This window comes from Mus pahari, chromosome 7 (assembly GCF_900095145.1).
Source record: "Mus pahari chromosome 7, PAHARI_EIJ_v1.1, whole genome shotgun sequence".
NCBI lineage: Eukaryota > Metazoa > Chordata > Mammalia > Rodentia > Muridae > Mus > Mus pahari.
The window spans coordinates 93,827,957-93,848,026 of NC_034596.1; the positions used below are offsets into that span (position 1 = coordinate 93,827,957).

At 47.7% G+C, this 20,070-nt stretch overlaps 1 protein-coding gene across 6 annotated transcripts in view; it reads right to left on the reverse strand.

Annotated features, from left to right (window-relative positions):
• The window catches only part of Foxn3 (forkhead box N3), a 374,947-nt gene that overhangs the window by 138,342 nt on the left and 216,535 nt on the right, over window positions 1-20,070 (reverse strand). For all 6 annotated transcript variants that reach the window (XM_021201835.2, XM_029540799.1, XM_029540798.1 and 3 more), the window contains one exon: window positions 17,137-17,249. In XM_021201835.2, coding sequence (XP_021057494.1) covers window positions 17,137-17,249 — 113 coding nt within the window. The remainder of the gene's footprint in view (window positions 1-17,136; window positions 17,250-20,070) is intronic.

Consider the following 20,070-nt stretch of genomic DNA (forward strand, 5'->3'; position numbering starts at 1 on the left):
GAGGGAGAGGGAGAGGGAGAGGGAGAGGGAGAGGGAGAGGGAGAAACCCAGAGAGAGTGGGAGGGAGGAGAAAAGAGAAAAAGGTAATCCTCCAGCAGAGAGACCATACCAGAAACCACCTCCCTGTGGCAGGTCTGAACATCTTCATACACAGAGCAGGCCCAGCACGGGGTAAAGGAACCATGGGTGGGAGGCAGACTTCCCCAACTAACCAGACTCTATATGCCCTCTAAAGATTTGAGTTTTGTATTAATGTAAAGGGGATTAAACAAATTAAACTGAGGATAAAACCCCAGGGCCTTTCCTTTTGTCCCTATATAGAACACTTAATAGATTGCTCAATAAATACACCTCAGAGGAAGAACTAGAATTTGCCAGTGGTCCTCAACCAGGGCTACTTTGGTATCCTGGGCACATCAGCCACCACCTACTCCTCTTTTGATCATTGCACCTTGGAGAGTGTAACTGGTATCTCATGGGTGGAAGATTACATATGTATGCTTCTAAATGTCTACAATGCTCAAGTTAAAAGAATTCTCCAGTTCTGAATGCCAGCAGTGCTAACATAGAAAAGACGAGAGTCAAGCCAAGACCCCCACAGGCAAGCTAGGAGTTCCAAAGTCATTATCACGGCAGTCTCGATGTAACAAATTATGTCTGAAGGTCCTTAGCTCCCAGTAAAAGTCTCAACTGGCAGAGCCAAAGGAGGCTCTTTGTATTTCCTTAGTTAATGAGGAAGATCTGGGGGCTACAGAGGTTCTGGCAGGGTTGCTGGAAGCACAGACCTGGTCCGTAGGGGGTCAAAAGCAAAGTGCTTGCAGTAAGAAAGTATCCAAACCCTCAAAGCAAAGCGTTGTGACTCTATGTACACAGAAACTGCTCTGTTTTAAAGTTTCAAAAATCTTACTCAGCTCGGAGAAAAGACACACACATCCAACTTCCAGGAGCCTGTCGCCCCTGCCAAATTCTGTTCATCCAGTTATTTTGATTCTCAATCTCAAAGTAAGGCAAAAGCAGAGATGACTCTGCAGCGAAATCGCTCTAAGTGACTCGGGTCCGGGGACCTATCATCTCAGCCGCTGTTTGCAAGAGCGCCTGCAGGGCTCATAAAAGGAAGAGTAAACGGGGATCACAGCCATTTGTCTACTGCTTAGGGCCAAAGGGTGGAGAAACGAAGAGAACCGCGACACAAACGGTTGCAATCATGGCTGCTAGCACAGGAGAGACCATGGCTCAGCCTGACGAGCTGTGGAGAAGTGGGCAAAGGCTTCCAGCCTTCAGGTCACCCCTGGCTGCCACACTCTGAGGGGTCCCTAGGAGGAAGGAACATGTCTTGTTTGCCTCAAGGTCCTCCCTGTCTGGACCTGCACCCCTAAAGGGGTGGAACCAAAGGAAGGAATGGATGCTAAAATGCAAAACAGAATCTCTGTGCCTTTTTTTTGGGGGGGGGGGGTGCTAAAACATATATAACATGAAACTGCCATCTGAACTTTTCTTTTTTTGTTTTTAAGTGCAGCTTGGTGACATTTGGGACATTCCTATTGTGTAATCAACTCTGCTCCTATCTGTCTCCAGAGCATCACCCTAAACAGAGTTACAGAGGAGATCTCCGTGACAGGCTTCCTTACGCTGTTTAGCACAATGTCTCCACGGTTCGTCCTCGGTGTGGCATGTTCTTTTTAAGGCTGACTAGTCCTTCCCATGCACATTCGGCCTGACCACCTGTGGATGGGCCTCTGGGTTGTTTGCACCAGCACCGATGTTTTTAACAAGGTGTTAAGTGTACTTAGCTAGTGTGCTGAAGGGGGCAAGGGAAGATAAAAGCCTCAGATTCTGTCACCGACCTCTGCACGTGATCATAACCCCCACAGGAGACTCAAGTGTTTTTCCATGTAAAGAGGAAGTGAATTAGACTGGTGTTCTCCAGAAACTTTTGGCTGCCTTCAGTAGTAAGAAATAGATGTTTCGTTCTGACTGACTTCACACAAGCACACAGACGTAACTGAAACTTAAGGTGTACAAAACCCTTGCCCTATGGTGAGCGAGCTCTCAACATCTGCTGCTGCCGACTCCATTATTTCTCGGAAAGAAAAAGAGTTCCAGTCACTAAACTGATCTCACCGCCACCACTGAGTGACAAATTACACACTATTTTAGGGATCTTTTTTCTTCCAAACTGGTATCCCTTAGAATATGCTGATAATCAGGGTGCTATCACTTTTTAAAGTATCAGTTTCATAAAAGTAGAGAACTCTTTAGTATTACAAAGAAAACACTTGGAGTTGCACTCCCCCCAATATATGACCATGAAAAGAGTCACATGAAATCAAAAGGAACATTCCAATGTCTTCTACAGGTGGTGCCACCAAGCCCTTTGGGAAGCTCTACACTGGGTCACAGAAAAGTCCTGTCAACTCCAGTAATTCTGTGATGTGGGACGAAAAATCTTAGCATGGGTTTTCCTTTGCAAGAAACAGAAATAAGCACAAACCTTAGGAGCTGCACCTCCCAAAAGATACACAGTGCCCAATCCTATCTACAGTTGAAACACTAATCTGTTTCCTTTTAAGAACAAATTTCTATTCAGAACAAAATAAAATGGAGATTATCGGTTCAAATAAAAACCCACTAAAGACTTAGGACACCGTGGCTGGAATGTCCTGAAGAGAGGACCAGGGCAGGATGCAGCGACTGTTTGGAAAGGACACCAGAGTACGTGGGAGAAAACAGTCGCAGGACTTGGAATTATGACCAGATTTAAGACCTCACGTGCAGCAAGGTGACTACAGCTAATAACATCTAGAAACTTAAGTCTGTTAAGTGTGTGTGTAGTTCTTTAGCTTTATACACACACACACACACACACACACACACGGGGGGGGGGAGAAACTATGTGAGAAGACAAAAACATTAATTAGCTTGTGAGAATCATTTTACAATACACACTTACATATATCAAAAGGTTAGGTTTCAACCCTTAATATATATTTATCAAATTTACTTAAAAAAAAAAAAACAAAACTGGAAGGAATAACAACAAAAATCCAAAAGTAACTGAGAAGGAGCCAATGGCCTGCCATGTTAACTTCAGATAGTTCTCGTTAGCAACACTTCTGCTGAGGTGACTGAAGAGTCTCAGACCTATTGCATTTCGTCCCCCAGACAGCTGGCTTGATGTGGCACACACAAACCAAAAGGACTGTACGAACCGTGCATCTCCTCTCAGACCCCTCAGGTCTTAGCAAACCTCCAACGTCAAGGCCTATTCTGACTGTTAGAAGCGAATCCACGGGAGCCAGACAGCCATGCAGTTTTATAAGACAGTCACTGCTTGATCTTGAGTGTGCCACACTGTGCCTTAGACCATCTGATCAGTGTGTGTGTGTGTGTGTGTGTGTGCTGCTTAGAGACACTTTCTTTTTGATGAAAGGTAGCAAAATGCATTGCTTTACCCACAATGATTTTAAAAGAAAATATACTCAAACCCAAAAGTGGTTAGCCCTCGTCAATTTTCCATACAGATAAAACTTTAAGAAAAATGTCTGAACGTTTATTCCGCAGGATGAAGAAAAAAAGATGGATTCCAATGGTGGCGTTCAAAAACAAGAAAGCCTTTGGATGCAGTGGACTTCGACTCTTTCTTTTACTAAAGTCAATATAAATAACTCTTAAATCATAAAAACCAAGTCATTTTGAGAAAATACTGTATGATCTGTTCTGACGCCACCCACACCTGCTTTTCCAGCTTTTCTAAACTGGAGGCATCCTACAACATGAGCTTACCCCACTCACTCCTCCCCGACCCCTAGGGTCCCCACAACTCCTTCACCACCTGCTCAAGTTGTCTTTTCCTTCTAGTCCCTTCCCAACACCTCTCAAGGCCCTCCTTCCAGTGCCCTCTTGCTTCCGGTGGCCCTCCTCTTTCAGGTGACCCCTCTCCTTCCATTCTGGTGGCCCTTGTCCTTCAGGTGACCCCCCCTCCTTCCAGTGGCCCTCCTCCTTCAGGTGGCCCTCCTCCTTCCAGTGGCCCTCCTTCCAGTGGCCCCTATTTTGGCTATGCCTTGCCAGTTTCTATCTCTCCCCGCTATGCATCATAACGCATCCTTTCAGAAGGATGCAAACGGCATCACAGCTCATCCAGCCTGTGTGATACCTAATAGAAGTAGCTTAAGGAAGGAAAAGTTGATCTTTGGCTCAGAGTTCAAGAGTCTGGTCCACCATGGCAGGGAAATCCCTCTGGTAGAGAGAGCATCGGGCAGCTGAGCACACTATGTCTCCAGTGAGGAAGGAGACAGATTGAGGCTCAGTTCGCTTCTTCCCCTTTCCCCATTTAAAGTATTCTAAGTTTATTACTACCTGCATGTGTATGTATGCATGTGTCTGTATGCGTAGGCATATATGTAGCAGTCAGAGGACAACTCGGTACTTGTGTGTGTGTGTGAGAAGGGGGTAGGGAGGGAGGGAGGGAGGGGGGAGAGAGAGAGAGAGAGAGAGAGAGAGAGAGAGAGAGAGAATCTCCATCTACGTTTTGTTTCTGCTATGCTGCGTAAGGCTAGTGGGCCCCAAGGTTCCAGGTAACTGTCGGGAGGCCTGGCCAAGGTCACAGAGCCTTCACCTCTCTGGCTTTTACATGTCTTCTGGTTGCCTGGCCTGTGAAGCCCGTGCTCTCACCTCCCCAACCCCAACTTTTTATTCAGTCTGAAATTTCCAGCCCAGGAAATGGTGCTGCCCACTTTTCGGGTGGGTATTCTCACTTCAATTAACCTTAGAGACAGGCCTGGAGGGTGGTCGCCAAGGTGATTCTTGATCCTACTGAGTTAACAATATTAACCATCTTGAATGCCATTCTTCCTTACCAAGGATTGCATTAACTCTTAGATACTGGGCAATGTTTCCAGAAACGACCATGAGGTGGCAAATTGAAATGGGAAGAGAAACAGTGCAATCAAGCTGACTTGGTCCCACCTCAGATATCTGCAGCCCATGGCTAACCTTCCTCTCAGACATACGCAATGGAAAAAAGCAGGGAAGTCTAGCCCACCTGGTTCCTGGGTGAAGTATGAGGGACTTGGAACACAGTAGGTGCTCCTTCAGAGCTTGGTCACGTGCCTGATGACTCCAGTGCCTAGTCACCCCAAATCCAATACAGTTGAGGTTTAAAAGAGGAGGAAATCAATTTGAAATTCTAACCATGCTAAGGGGGGGGGGCTGCCTTTCAGAGCTCCTCTCTCAGCAGTCTACAGCACTGGGAAGAAATAGAGTCTTGTTTCACTCAACATCAAAGAGTTGTATTAGAGAAAGTCAGATGGTTTCCCTGCAACTTTGACTCCAGCAACCCCGATGACAGAGTCCGCCACACCTAAGAGCTGAGAGCAAGAGGGGCGGGGTCAGGACAAGGGACTTCAAAGGACTTTAGTAAGAGTAAAATTCCATGGGCTTTAACATGTGGTATGTGCGACTGTTCTTCCCTTTAAAGAGCTGGATGCTGCGGCTGCTGAGTGAGGGGCTTTTGGTACTCAAGGCCACGCCCCACCCCCAACAGGCTCATGCACACCTGCGGCAGGATCGCGGGGCGGGGTGGGGTGCAGCACAGAGGCCGGGCTGTCGAGAAGGAGATGCCCCTTTGGTTGGTGAGTAGGGAAGACACCATTCCAGGGGCTTCTGGCTAAGGGGATGGACTGGCTGGGGCAGTTCCCGGAGAAGGAAAAGCAAGATTGAGCGCAGGGAGGAGCCAGCTTTGTTCTCATCAAAGGGGGAAAGAAAGGAGGGGGAAAAGCTAATGAGTTACTGCTGAGAGGGGGAGGCAGGATTAAGGGTGTGCTGCAGAAAACACAATGGACTGTTTGGCCAGTCTGGGTTGGAAGCTTTGCCCATTCTGACGAGGGGCTAGGGGCAGGAGCTCCAAGCCCCACCTTTCAAGTGCCCGTCAGCAGCACAGCAGGCCTCAGAGGGGATCCTCTTGCAAAGGCAACGGGCAGCCACGGAGCTGGGCCAACCCAGGCCCGAGGCACCTGTCACACAGTGGTGCCTCCCAAGGCAGCTGCAGGAGAGAATCTGGTATCTGGAACTCTGGAGTAGACAGCCTGGGTACAAGAGCCTTCCCACGAAGACGCAAGCAGGACAAGTCTCCCGGGCTTCAGGAATGGCAGTGTCCAAACAGTCAGGCTTCCTTGTGTCCCCACAAGGACACTGCAGCAGGGCTGGGCAGATAGATGAGGAAGGGACAGGAGGCAGAAACACCTTGCCCAAATGACTTGGGTGCTTCAGGAGAGAGACACAGCCTCCGCTCTCAGTTTCCCTCCAAATGCTTGTGGACTTGGGGCTGGAAAGACTGCGCCATTCTCCTCATGTGTGCTGGCCACTGTAAGGTTAATTGCCCACCACTGAACATCTCCCAGAGAGACCTCTATGCAAGCCTTTGCTTAGAAGACCAAGAAGACAGGCAGTGCTTACCATGGGCCCTGGTTTCTGTGAATTTTAAATCCAGCAGACAGCACAGATTATAAAGTATAAAAAGAGAGTTGGTGACACAAAACCAACTGATATGTAACGGAAGCAAAAACAAGATCATGTGACTATCGAGGAGGAAAAATCATGTTGTTCTTCTGGGACCAGGCTCAAGAGCTAAGTGCTGAACACAGATCATGCTTCCTTTGCTTACCCTCAGGAAGTCCTCACCTGAGGCAGGTGATCTTAAGCCACAACAGGAATGACAAGGAGGAGGTTCAGAGAGTTAAAGTAACTAGTCCACATTCGCTTACTGAGGGAGTGACCAAGCAAGAGTCATTTTCTGAGACTTGCTGAGACTGGCTCTGGACCAGGTGTGCATACAGAAGCTGGGAGGGCGCCTGGTAGGCCGATGACACCAGTCTGTAGCAGGGCAAGTGTGGATCTTATGTCCCTCCATCGCCTGCTGACAAAGCAGCCAAGGACTCCATGCTGACTGGATACAGGCCCAAGGTGGAGCCCTGCTATGACTTTTGGCCTACAGAAGGGCGATATGGGGGTGTGGGCTGGGGAAGCCTCTGACAGCCTGACATCTTTAGATCATTTTCATATTTCTGCTCCTGTGTTCCTTCCCACTGGCTTCTTCCTCCTGAGGATGCCCCAGCTGCTCTGTCCATCTGCAGAGCAATTTAGGTCCAGTGCGGCAGTGCGGGTGGAGGGGAAGCTGGGTGCACGGACTGGGGATGGGACAGGCTTGCTGAGGCTCTGCGGTAAAGAGGGATGAAAGAAACCCTAAGTGCCTCAGTTTCTCCAAGGGTATTTAAAAAAAAAAAAAAAAAGACAGGTGAGGAATGGTTTTAGCTTGGGGGAGGGGGAAGAAATACTGCTCTCCTTGTAGTTAAAAACAAATTTCTTCTGCTCAAAACCATTGCAAATGAGGAGGGAGGCCCAGGGGGGAGAAAGGTGGGGGAGAGAAAGGAAGACAAAGCAGAAAGGGGGGGCCTAGAAACCTACAGCGGGGAGGAGCTGCCTCTGATCCTGTTTTCTCAGGTTCACCTTCACTCCACAGGAGCACCGAATGGGGAGGGGGCATCTCAGTCCCTTAGAGGAACAGGGCGGGGTGAGCAGCTGGTGAACAGACCTCTACCAGAACTTTCCATGTCAGAGTAAACACACAGAACAGGTCTCAACCTGGTCTACTGTGATTAGCAACATGCTCTCGAAAAAGATAAGATTAGAAGATGTGTCTGGTGGCTTCTGGGTGTTTCCTCCAAACAACAGGACAGTCATCCCCAAGAGGGGAATCTCTATAAGGGTGGGGACTGTTCTCATTAATTCACTGCATAAACAATGAGGGGTGGACAGTCTGGATGATTTGATCGACAGCTTTTGGTAACAATCTTCTTAGCAAAACACTGCAGATCATATTCACAAGGAAGCAAGTGTCACTAAAAGGGGAGGTAAACTGCGGGCAAGAACCAAAGAACTAGAAGAGGCAGAACCAAGAACTCAATCAGTCCAGCTAGAGAGCGGGACCGGCTCCCAGGACAAGGCCTGAACCCTCACTTCTGAGGAGCAAGGCAGGCCTGCCAGCTCTGATGTGTGGTTTGCACTTCACACTATAGGCCTGGGGAGCTGCAAACACCACACAATGCAAGAACACTCCACCCGACTGGCAGGCCAACAGACCTGAGAGCTTAGTCTGCAAGGGAAGCCTGAGTTCTCCAGAGCCAGGGAAGGCCTTTGGGATAACCCTGGCAGCTATCTGGCTCTGATGGCGCCCACCAGGGTCACCTCAGTTTTTCTGTCCACCACCCACACCTCAACCCAAGCATCCACCAGCTTTGATGTGTCTGTTCTGACAAGAGATCATTCTCCTGACTGGGAGCCCAGATCTGTCTGTCGACGACTCCAGATCCCACTGCACCTATGGTGCAGGTGTCTGCTAGCTTCTCCTTCTGGGAGGCTTCTGGCTGCCATGCAGACTCTCCCGGCGGGCGGGCAGGCAGGTGGGCAGTGTGCTTCCCTCTCATTTCAAAGGAGCCCTGCGGGGCGAACAGAAGCTGCCTAGAGGGGCCTTGGATGGGGCGTGGGAGTGAGTGGTCAGACACAACTTAGTAAGGTCACTGACTGGACCCGTCATGACTGACAACACACAGGAAACAAATCCTTCTCCTGACTGCCTCTGATCTCTTAGGAACCATGGTCCACTGTTCAACCTATTAAACTGCGCATGAGTGCATGCATAGGTGCATGTGTATCTGTCTGTCTGTGTGTGTCTGTATGTGTGCATGTGCGTGCGAGTGCCCTTGAATGTGTGTGTGCGCAAGTGTATCTGACACATATGAATGGTGGTGACAGTTACTAAAATTGACATCATTTATCCTTCCTGATTACTCTCCATTTTATTTTTTGAGACAGGGTGTCCCCCAGTCTGGAGCTCCCATCTTTTGGCACGGCCTCTGAGGCCCAGGGATGCTCTAGCCTCCTCCTCCCCAGTGCTAAGACCATGGATATGTGACGCTGCACACTTCTTTTCACACGGGTCCTGGAAGAACCGAATTCATGTCCCTCACACTTGCACAGGAAGCATTCTACCCACTGAGCCATCTCTCTTACTCCGTATTGCACATTTCCTTTCTACTACTGTTACGTGTGGTGTGTCCACGTGTTGTGCTGAGGTAAGGGGACAACTTTCAGAATCAGTCCCCTCCTTCCATCTTTCTCTGAGCGCTGGTGGTTTGGCTTTGGGTCGGGCTTGGCAAGCACTGGCTGAACCATCTCACCGACAGTGCCCGCATCCTCTATAAATTTGGAGAAAGTGGAGACTCCGGTGGGCCATGGTTTGGGGTGGTTGGTTTTTCACTGCGGAAGAAATCACTTGTCATTTTACACTATAGCAAAGGCAAGGAAAAGGCTGTCTTTCTTCCTGCTGTAGATCACTTGTTCTCGTGCAGTTTCCCTTTCCAGAGTTGTTTCCTATTTCCAGCACAGATCCCTTTCTTCCCCTTCTTGGACAGTGGGAGGGTTGACAACCAACTGTGCCTTGCAAGCAAGAGCAAGCAAGGAGCCAACCCCATCTGCAGTCTCCCCTCAGGTGTGAGAGAGCTGCCAGGCCCTCAGCTGGGCTGTCTGGAGAAGCAATAGATGCTAAGCAAATATGAAAAGCCTCCAGCCCCCCTCTGAGCTCTATCCACACCTCAGCTTTCTTCTCAGGAGGCATCAAAAGCACACAGCATCTTTGTTTTCCCTGGCTTGGGAGTTAGGGCAGCAAAAACTTAGCTGATTCCTCACACTTCTGCCCTAAACATGAAGCAGGCGCTGCAGGTGCCCCAGGACCACAGAAGATGACAAATGCCTCCAACTAGCTTGGCTTTCTGGGACAGGAATTTCATTCAGTACCTGAGTAAAAGAGACACGGTCAGCCTCACACACATTGCCTTCTAAGCAGTGGACGGGCCTAGTATTCATGAGATGCACCTAGAATCTAACCGTTCTGAGATAACACAGACTGGTTTCCAAGTAAATAAAATCATGCAGCACTGAATAAGAATTAAATGTACAATGCACAGCACACCCGAAGCAAAACGCTGAGGTCAAAACTATTCTATGAGACCAACTGACGGAACATAATAGAAGTCAATAGATAATGTGATTTGATATGAAAATAAAATTATAGTCAACTAATGGATTTTAAAGCTCACACTGGGCAGCATAACTCTTTCAAACAAGAGAGTATTCCTATATTTGAAATGTTTTCCATTACCCACCCACTCCAATCTTTCTGACAAGATGAGATGCACATCTAGAAATACTAGTGCAGAGAGCTCCTGTATCTGCATGCTCACCTAGCAATTTAGCACAATGGGGCTTCATATCGATTGCAATCTTTTAATATTCCTTTAAAAAGGACTCTACAGAAAAAGTCCCAACTTAAACATAACTTTCCAAATAGGTAATGCATTGCCCTTTAAAAATAAAGTTTATGTGAATGTGTACTGACACCAAAGGGCATTCAGAGAACCGTTCATGATTCCCATCGGATGTCCCTTGCCATGAAGCAGAAGCCCAGGGCGGATGACACTACCCCGAGTCTCCTGTGCTTCAGGATTGCCCAAAGGAAAACACAAAAGAGCACAATGACCTAACAGTTGAACGCCCTCAGTGCGAGCTAAGACTGGCTTCACTATGGCTTCATAGTTCTTCTATCACATGATATTTACAAAATTAGGATGAGGTGTGTGTGTGTGTGTGTGTGTGTGTAATGTATCATCCTACCCAAGCAATGAATAAGTTATTTTTGCTGTGTGTAAATTCAGCATTTCCAGTGGAGGAATTAACACTGTTATGTTAACAAGCTTAACATTCTCTGGATTTACTGACCTCTTAATTGTCTAAAGAGTAAGTTTCCCAAGCACCAATGGCTTCTTCCTCACCAGCTTTTCTCAGGGGACCAAGAGCAGTCGTAACTCTTACACTTTTGGCCAAAGCTATTACCTGGTGGGCTCTCTCAGGACTTGGTCAAAACAAACAGATGGATGAGCCCCTGAGGTGACTACACAATGACCATAGACTACTGGATTACTCTATTTATAAACTATAAAGATAAATCACAAGACTACAGTAGCAGGAAGGATCCACTGAAACTGATGACAGAAATTAAAACTTAACCATTCCACAAAGAACCTTACCATCAGAAACACCAAATGCTTGGAAGGGCTACATATTATTAAATTGCTACAGAAACCGAGATGGGGGGAAGGAGGCACAGAGAAAGAAAAGAATGGGGAGAGCATCACAGTTTTAAAAGGTGAGAAGAAAAATGTCTTCAAGTGTTTTCTAAATGCCACATTAAAATAAATTATGAGGAGACAAGGTACCATTATTCTCAGGGCAATAATGTTTAAAGAAGTCCCAAGAACCATGAGGGGAAGGTAGGAGCCCCTTGATCTGAGTCTCTGACCACAGTAGCCCAAGCTGCTGAAATCTAAGGATTCCTACAGATCCACCAGAAAACCTATCGAGCTCACTAAGCCTGGCTCACAAACCACTGCTTTCAGTCTGTAAAAACTCGTCCTGCAGGAAGCTCCAGAAAGCACCTGGCCTGGGGCAGCCCACACCCTGCCCTCATCTGTGCTGAAGATGACCAGGGTGTTCTCCTGCGGACTGACACTGGACTGATGCCTCTACCAATAAAAACACTGCAGCAGAGCCACGCGGACGTCACAAACACTGGTAACAGCATCAACCTTCTCTGGAACATCAGTTTAGTATTTCAACAATTAAATGCCACCCCGTAAGGTCCCCAATTGATAGAAGCTTAGTTCACCCACTAGGGTGCTATCTTTTAACTTAACCATCAGATATGGAAAAGGGGGGGGGTGGGACTGGAAATTTCATTTACACTTTGATGGGAAGCTGACAAGATGGCTCAGCAGATTAAGAAAGGTACTTGTCACCATGCCTGAAGACAGGAGTTCAACTCCTGGGAACCATGTGGTTAGTAGAAGAAAAGAACTCCCACAAGTTGTTCTCTGACCCTATATGTGAATGCACATGTACACAAAATAAATAAATGTAATTAAGAAGGCACTCTGGCAGCATCTATGAAAAGAATGCCTATCCTGTCCTGAGAAAGGCCCCATCAAGGAAGGGCTGTCATAGGAAACACACTGACTATTAAATCAGCCCGCCCCACCGTGCTCTCCAGCAGAAAAGGCAAGACATCCAAAAATAACCGCCCTCCCTTCCCTGAAGCCTGTGCCTGCACCCGACCTTGGCAAAGGTGTGGAGTCCTTATGCAAGCTGATTTGGCCTCAGTCCCTGAACTCAGCCGTGGGGACTCTACAAAGCACAGCTGAGCACCACTTCACAATGAGAAAGAGCCAAGAACTGTGCTTGCTAAATGACCATGACACTCTTGTGGTTCAGCAGATCCTACAAAGGGTGGAAGGAAGGAAGAAGCCCTGGTGGTCAGCGCTTCGATGGTTCTGTGTTTGGGGAGCTAGTTTTCTGTCCTGCTACAACTTGGGGAGTTTCCATGTCCCCAGCTCAGGTTTCCACCACGCATCCTACATTATTGTGGCACATATGTCACAACTAAAGAGTCAACATGAGCACATTACCTTCAGCTGAATGCACAAGTTATTGATGTGCACTCTTTTTTTCTGTCTAAGGCTCCCTTTCTGTTCCAGGATCATGTTTCCTATGTAGTCACCCGTCTCCCCAGCCTCCTCTAGTCTGCACAAGTTTTTCAGACATTCCTTGCTTCTGATGACCTAAGCGGCTATGAGGAGTGCCAGCTCAGGGTTTTGAAGACACTCCTCATGGAGGACAAAGCCACTGTTTTGAATTTTTTCCCCCCACGGTTAAAACGAGCTTATCGGTTTCAGCAGGAAGACCACCTTTTGGCTTGGAATTTACAGGCCCCCACTACTCCAAAGACCCACATGCTAAAGGGTCAGTCAATAGCTTGTGGCTGGGAGATAATAGAGGCAATGCCTACTAGAAGGAAGTTAGGTAATAGGGGAGGGACGGTCCTGAAGGAACTATTGGCACTCCAGTCCCTTTCCTTCCCCTGCTCTGCTGCCCCACTGCCCTGAGGTGAGCTGCCCTGGCGTAGGTACCGGAGCCAGAGAGCTGTGAATGGGAACTGCAGGCTCAAGTCATCCTTTCTCCTTTAGTTAGTATTTACCTGAGGTATCGTCACAGAGGTAGGAGACTGACTACACAACTGCCATGTGGATGCTGGGAATTGAACCTGAGTCCTCTGGAAGAGCAGCTAGTGCTCTTCATCACTGGCTGGGCCATCTCTCCAGCCCCAGATGAGGAGCTTTGATTGACAACTAGCATTTGTCAAGTTTGCTCACTATAACCATCCTTGGACTGCCTGGTTTTGTGTGTCAACTTGACACACAAAGTCATCAGAGAGACAGGACCCTCAGTTAAGGAAATGTCTCCAAGAAGAGCTGTAAGCTATTTTCTCAATTAGTGATCAGAGGGGGAGGGCCCAGCCCATTGTGGGTGGTACCATCTCTGGGGGCTGGTGATCCTGGGTTTTATAAGGAAGCAGGCTGAGATAGCCACCATGAGCAAACCAGTAAGCAGCACCCCTCCTCCGTGTCCTCTGCCTCTAGGTTCCTGTACTCTTTGAGTTCCTGTCCTGATTTCCTTCTATAATCGGGACGTGTAAGCTGAATAAATCCCTTCCTCCCCGACTTACTTTTTGGTCACAGTGTTTCCTCACAGCAATAGAGACCCTGACTAAGACGACCCTTTAGGACCCCTCCTCAATAGCCCACTCTTTACAAGAAGTTCTCAGGGAAGAACTGTTCCCACCACTTATGTGGGATTCTTGTGTGTGGGAAATGGACCTCACCTGTCTCCATCAGTTCCCACTCACAGACACTTGGTTGTTTATAATGCACTGACTCCCCTACCATTCTGCATTGCCAACACACCTGGACTTTCTGCTTCCCCAGAATGCTAAGGGTTGAATTACAACTTCCTAAAATCTTCCCTGGAAGTCCTGGGTCCCTGGTATCTCACAATGTGACTGTATTTCAAGTGTGTGTCATTGGAGAAGTTAAAGTCGCCCTGGAATAAGGAGGGTTTTCAGTCAGGAAGGCTTAGCCTCCTCCTAAGAAGGATGGAGGTGGAGACAGTCCTGTGAAATATAACCAAGGAATACCACAGACAACCAGCCACCAGAACAGAACCAGGGGAGAGGCAGTGCCAGATCCTCTCCCACAGCTCCCAGAAGAAACCAACCCTGCTAACACCTTGGGCTCATGGGGTGAGAGGCAATTCCTGATGCTGTCTGACTCACTCAGCTGTGGCTCTTTGTCAGGGTGGCTTATGTAAATTAATACAAAGGCTAGCTCACCTGGCTCTTCAAATTTTAGTTAAAAACAGTATTTAGCATAAAAGAAGAGAAAGCAGGTGTAGAGGAACATTCTAACCAAATCTTGGAAAACAGGTGCAAGTCAACAGACTGCAGTGTTTAGCATTCCGTTTGGATGCGAACAAGGTTTGGGGCAGTGTTTTCAGACTCCTGGATTTCCTCACAGAGCTTCCAGCCACCTGCAGCTCAGGCCAGTGCCACTGCCAAGCCCACCTGCAAGGGACAGCAATAGCTGCCCTTCTTGTATAATCACCGTCTTCTCTCACAAGCCAAATACCAGCTCTGTGGAAGCCAAACACTACCCAGGTGCCCTTCACAGTGGCTCCACAGAGGGCTGACAAGGACCCCCTGAGTCACAGTAGACCTGGCCAGATCAGGTTAACTCTGCATTTTGGTATCTGTTTATGACTGGCTGTTCCACTTCCAGCCTCCTGGAATTACACCACCAAGTGGCCTGGTACCCAGAAATTCCTTACCAGTTACCCCGCAAGGAGTAGCTTCAGTGTGATCTCTCACACCATAGGCTGGCTCCTCAAGCAAACCCTTTCCAAGGCATGGAGAGAGCACGATGCTCTCTTGATTCAAGTCATGAAGATGTGGGCTGGAATCTCACCTGTTGCCTCACTCTACAACCAGTGATCTTGATGGACTTGACATCTTAGCACCATGATATGGAAGCAACCGGTTAACTGCAAGGGACGGAACTGGATCTGAAGCGGTCAACTGGAATCGTTTACTATGAAAGCTCTGGCTCATCTGCATTTTCATGCCCATATTAAGACTCCAGAGAAGTCATTAGGCTACAGCCAGCTCACAATACCTCTGGCCTGTGTGTATTCTACTTGCAACCCCCAGAGTTCTATTATAATCCTCCAAATTATTAAATAATGGCAGTGTTTCCCTTGGGGTCACATTTGGCAACAAGGCACTGGCCTAAATGAACCAATGACACGACCCGGTGAATAATACTTACATTTTTAACTTGCTAGAAGCAAGCGGGTGTGACATACTTCTAGGGGAGAAACTAGAGAAACTAGTGGGGTGGGCTTGGAAACAGTATTGACAGTATTGCAATAATTAGTGCCAGGCTCCCCACCAACCCCATACAGGAGCAACTCTCTACCCCAATCCCAGCTTCTATTTCAGGAATGGCTACAATCACAAGGAGAGAGGCAAGCATATGGCTCTCCCCTTCTGGACATTCCTACAATGTAGGCTAGGCTGCTCTGGAAAATCCCAGCTCTTCCTCCTACAGCCATATGACCTCGAGTTGTCATTTCAAATAAAGTATGCTTCCACTGATTTTTATGAACACAGACAAAAGCAGCTACAACCTTCCTTCCCCCGGCCCCCCAAAAATACCCTTGCGGACCAACTGGAGTTGCTATGCAGGGTTATTTGTTTCTACGGCAACAGCTTATGTCTAAGTACTAATGGCCTGTCCTTTTGCCAGGCAACAAACAGCCTTGTGATGCAAGTGCACCTGTCTCAGCTACGCGTTACTATGGAGACACTCCAGTTACTATGGCTACCATCACGCTAATCGCCTAGCAAAGGCAGACATACAGCAGTCTTCTCATAGAGCCCAGCTGCTTCTCCCGTCTCTTGCCGGAGACTGATTGTCTAGGGTCTGTGATGGAACGCACAAGAACTTCATTAATGCCACGTTGGAAGGCTCACTCTGTGTGCCCTCCTGCAGAACAAACATCAGAACAGAAAAATCTGCAAGTGGACTGTAAAATTCCCCAGCCTTCCGACATCGGGCCATTCCCAATTAACATAAATGTCTACTCCACTGGCAGTTTCTCTTAACCAGCTAGCCAACAAAGGAAACGCAGTTACATGCCTCTAGAACTTCTTGGTAGGGGACTGGAAAGATGGCTTAGTGATTAAGAGCACCGGCTGCTCCTCCAGAGGATCCAGGTTCAATTCCTAGCACTGACACAGAGGCTCAAAGCCTCTGTAATTCCAGTTGCAGGGGATGCAATGCCCTCTTCTGGCCTCCACAGACACCAAGCATTCAAATGCTACACAGACACAAATGAAGGCAAAACAGCTGCACACTTAAATAAAGTAATTTTCAAACTTTCTTGGTGGGCCTGATGACAAACACCGTGAAGAGCTAAGACTCCATCCACAGGTTGAAAATAAGCTCCTTGTTCTATAACGCCCTTTCTTCTAACCTAGCACTAACGTGCTTTTTAAACCATGACAATCTACGACCTAACACCCCTCCCATTGTATATTTGTAAAAATGCACTCATGACCTCAGTCTCATGACAGCCAGACATGTGAAGAGGGAAAGTGGCCACAATTCTCAAGGCAAACACTTAGTAACCACAACAAACCCATCACTCAGGAGCCTGTCGACATGGAAACCGGATGACAACAACCGAGCCTGCCTTCTTTCCACAGCTCTACAGTGAGGCCACGGGAAGGTGGAATCACCTGTGTGCCTCACCACTCTTATCCCAACATAGCGTGACCTGCAGAGATAAGAAAGCTGTCCACTTTCCTCTGTAACTGGTTCTACCCAGGAAGATGCTGTTTACCTACCAGGAGCCACAGGAGCCACAGAAGCGGTAAGCTTCCCAGGAAATGCATCACAATGGATGCGCCTTCCTCATCAGACTTCATTCTTTTCCCCATTTATCTGTAGTTATTTTTAAAACGTTCATACGGCCTACTAAATTAGTTTTAGAGACTGCCACTGCTAAAATAACAAAATTCCAGGAGACTTTAAGGGAAAACAAAAAACAAAAAACCAAAAACCAATAGTTACTTACCTTTGATAAGCCTGAGGGGTAGGAGGTGGGTGGTAAGGTGTCTTTTTCAAAGCCTGAATTAGATTTTGTCTATACTCTGGGTCTATGCACCACAATGACCCTTTCCCAATACTCTGCAAAGAAAAATGAAAATGAAAACGTGTTAATACAGTACAGAGAATTTTGTGGTAGGCAAATACAGGGCTATATTGTAGTTATTCTCAAAAGTTTCCTGTTCATGTGCTAATGATTTCTCCGGCTGACAACAGGACACCATTAAACGCTTGCTGCTCTTCCTTGCCCTGAGTAGAAGAGGTCAGATGAACGTGTAGCTACCAGATTATGCCGATGCAATGACGTGACTGTCATATCTGAACTACCCCCAAACCAGAATCCCTTATTTCTCAGTATGAATCTGGAGGACTATTCAGACTCTTCCAGAAGTCTCTAACTCATGTGCTCATGAGTGCCGAGACGACCTTTCGAACCTCCATCTCTGCTCTAAAAACCCCAGCTGTTTTAAACCACATTATCCTGGCACGGTCTTACAAAAATGGAAACGTAATCCACTCATTGTTTTTGGTATCCAGTCCCCCGAAACTTGCTCACAAAAGAACATTTATGCTTGGAATGGAATTTATAATTACCTTCCCCTAGAAACAAAAGACCTGGCAACAATAGCAAACCTAAGCCAGAATTCAATGTATTTTTTATTTTTATGGAGGGGGGTGTCCTTCAGTTCACAGCAATCTGCTCTTGTCTCTTGGAATCTTTAGAAGAGGTCACACTTTAAAAGTGTAAATTGGCTAAAACTGTTCCCTGGGGGGAAAGGGGGCAGCTTCCCCCCCCCCCAAGGCCACTTTTGGGCTGGCTGGAGGCAATTGGTCTGAGAACAGCTTTAACAGTGGGTGGGGGTGGGGAACAGCTGCTCTCGCCCTGCCCTGCTTTCAACTGGGTCAGTGTACCTAAACCATTTGAGAAGGTCAACAGTAAATATTTACAGATTTGGAAAGAAAAGAAGCTAAATGACCTAGTCCCACCCCACCCATGCTTCCTTTGTAATTTCCATCTCTCTATTCTACAAAGCCTGGTGGTGTCTTCCAACATTGAGAAAGGCAACTATGAAAACCTTTAAACTAACACAGGGAGGCAAATTACAAGGAGACTTCATGGAAGGACCACTAAAGCTAACCATTCCAAAAAAAAATCTTTGAAGAATTTTCCTAGTCTGCATTCAGTTATCACGTCACCAAATAGCCTTGTGTGTTCACAGCACATGTTAAAATAGTTCTCAAGCCTCTGTAACAGCGGGACACCTAGAATGACCAGTTTCCGGTATACTGGGGACAAGGGAGTCCTACAAAGCCATGGTTAAAGGCCATACCCAGAACCATGCAGGTCACCTGGTCCCTGCTCCCAGAGAAGCTGAAGATACACATGTAGGGTTTAATCATATGGGCAATCAAAGTCCCCAAAGTCATTTCCTTTCCTGGACATGTTTTTAAGTCTGGCATAGTTTGCAGGGTTTGACCAGACTCTGGACCCTCTATCTCTTCCCATGGAGCAGGATGCATGGCGTACTTTAAAGAAAGCCAAAAGGCAAGGAGCAGGCAGGTGTGGGCAGAGCTGGGAAGACAGTGAGTTGCCACACTGAAGTAAAAGAAGCCATCAAAGCACCCACCAAGCTGCAGGTGGGAGGGCTGGCCTGACCTGCATCCAAGGCTCCCAGCTGAGCCCTGAGCCAGGGGACCAGTGCACAGCACGTCCTATAAGCTGCAGGGAAGAGCCTAGCCAAGGCGCAATAGAAACGCTTCTGCCAGGAGATGGCCCCGGCAGCAGGCACCTAGCTAGGGGCCTTTGTTTTCATCAAGATGGCTGTCAAGGCAGGGCAGGTTTACTCTTTCACCTGGAAATACCCCCCAACAAAGCCATCAGGGCCCAACCAGCCTTCCCGGGTAAGCAACTGTAAGCCAAGAACAAACTCCTCCCAACCCCAACTCAAGTATCCCGTTTGTGATACTGTGATGTTATTTACAGACTGGATAGAATAAAGCCCAGACTGTGCACAACAGTTCCTCAGTAAGAGATCCAGCTGCTGAGTGGAAGGGTGAAGAACAAGAATGGGAAGTCTGGAGCCATCCAGGGTGCCAGAGAAAGTCATGGCTCCCTCACTGGTGAGAGACAAACAGCCCAGGGATGGTGTGTTATGAAACCCTAACGCAGTGGCCATGCCTGCATGTATCACTGAAGAGATCTTAAGAGGACATACCTGACGGGACATGCTCCATAAGCTTACATCTGATGAGGTTTTTGCTCCAGCAGAGGCATGAAAGGGGTTCTTGCACACTGAAGGGTTTAGCATGGCCACTGTTCACATGTGTTGGAGTCTTGGCTGAACAATATGTTGGTAAGATCTTTTGGTATTCTAGTCTAACCCTCCCCCTTCCCTGGTGACTCCATCTGCTTCCTGTGCACCCTACACACCGGCTCTGGCCACAGTAACTTCTTTCCTCGTGAAGCCGACTCCACTGACAACCAACCATCCAGCTTCTAGAATTTTCCTGTTGCCTAGCTAGGTCTTGCTATCATGATCATTGAACCTATGCTTCTGAATTTAGTCAGAACATGTGGCTTCGTGTTAATGAGCACAAGCTCATTATCAATCTCAGGCTTTGGATCCAGAGAACCGGATTGTGCCCTGACCCCACAGAGGTCTGGGATTTCTGGGTTTTTTAGTGTATCTTACTCTAATAAGTGCAGGCATTCCAAAGAAGAAAAGCCAAATTCCATGTTTCTTGGGTGTGCACCCATGGGGACCCTGTCAAAGCCTCTGATGGTTTTAGGGAAGCACCAGGAAGAGAGACCTTGGGGTTTGGGGCGATAGGAGAGGCTGGAAACACACCCATTGTCAAGCCTTCTCTTTGGTTTCATGATTCAGATGGTTTAGCTAAAAAC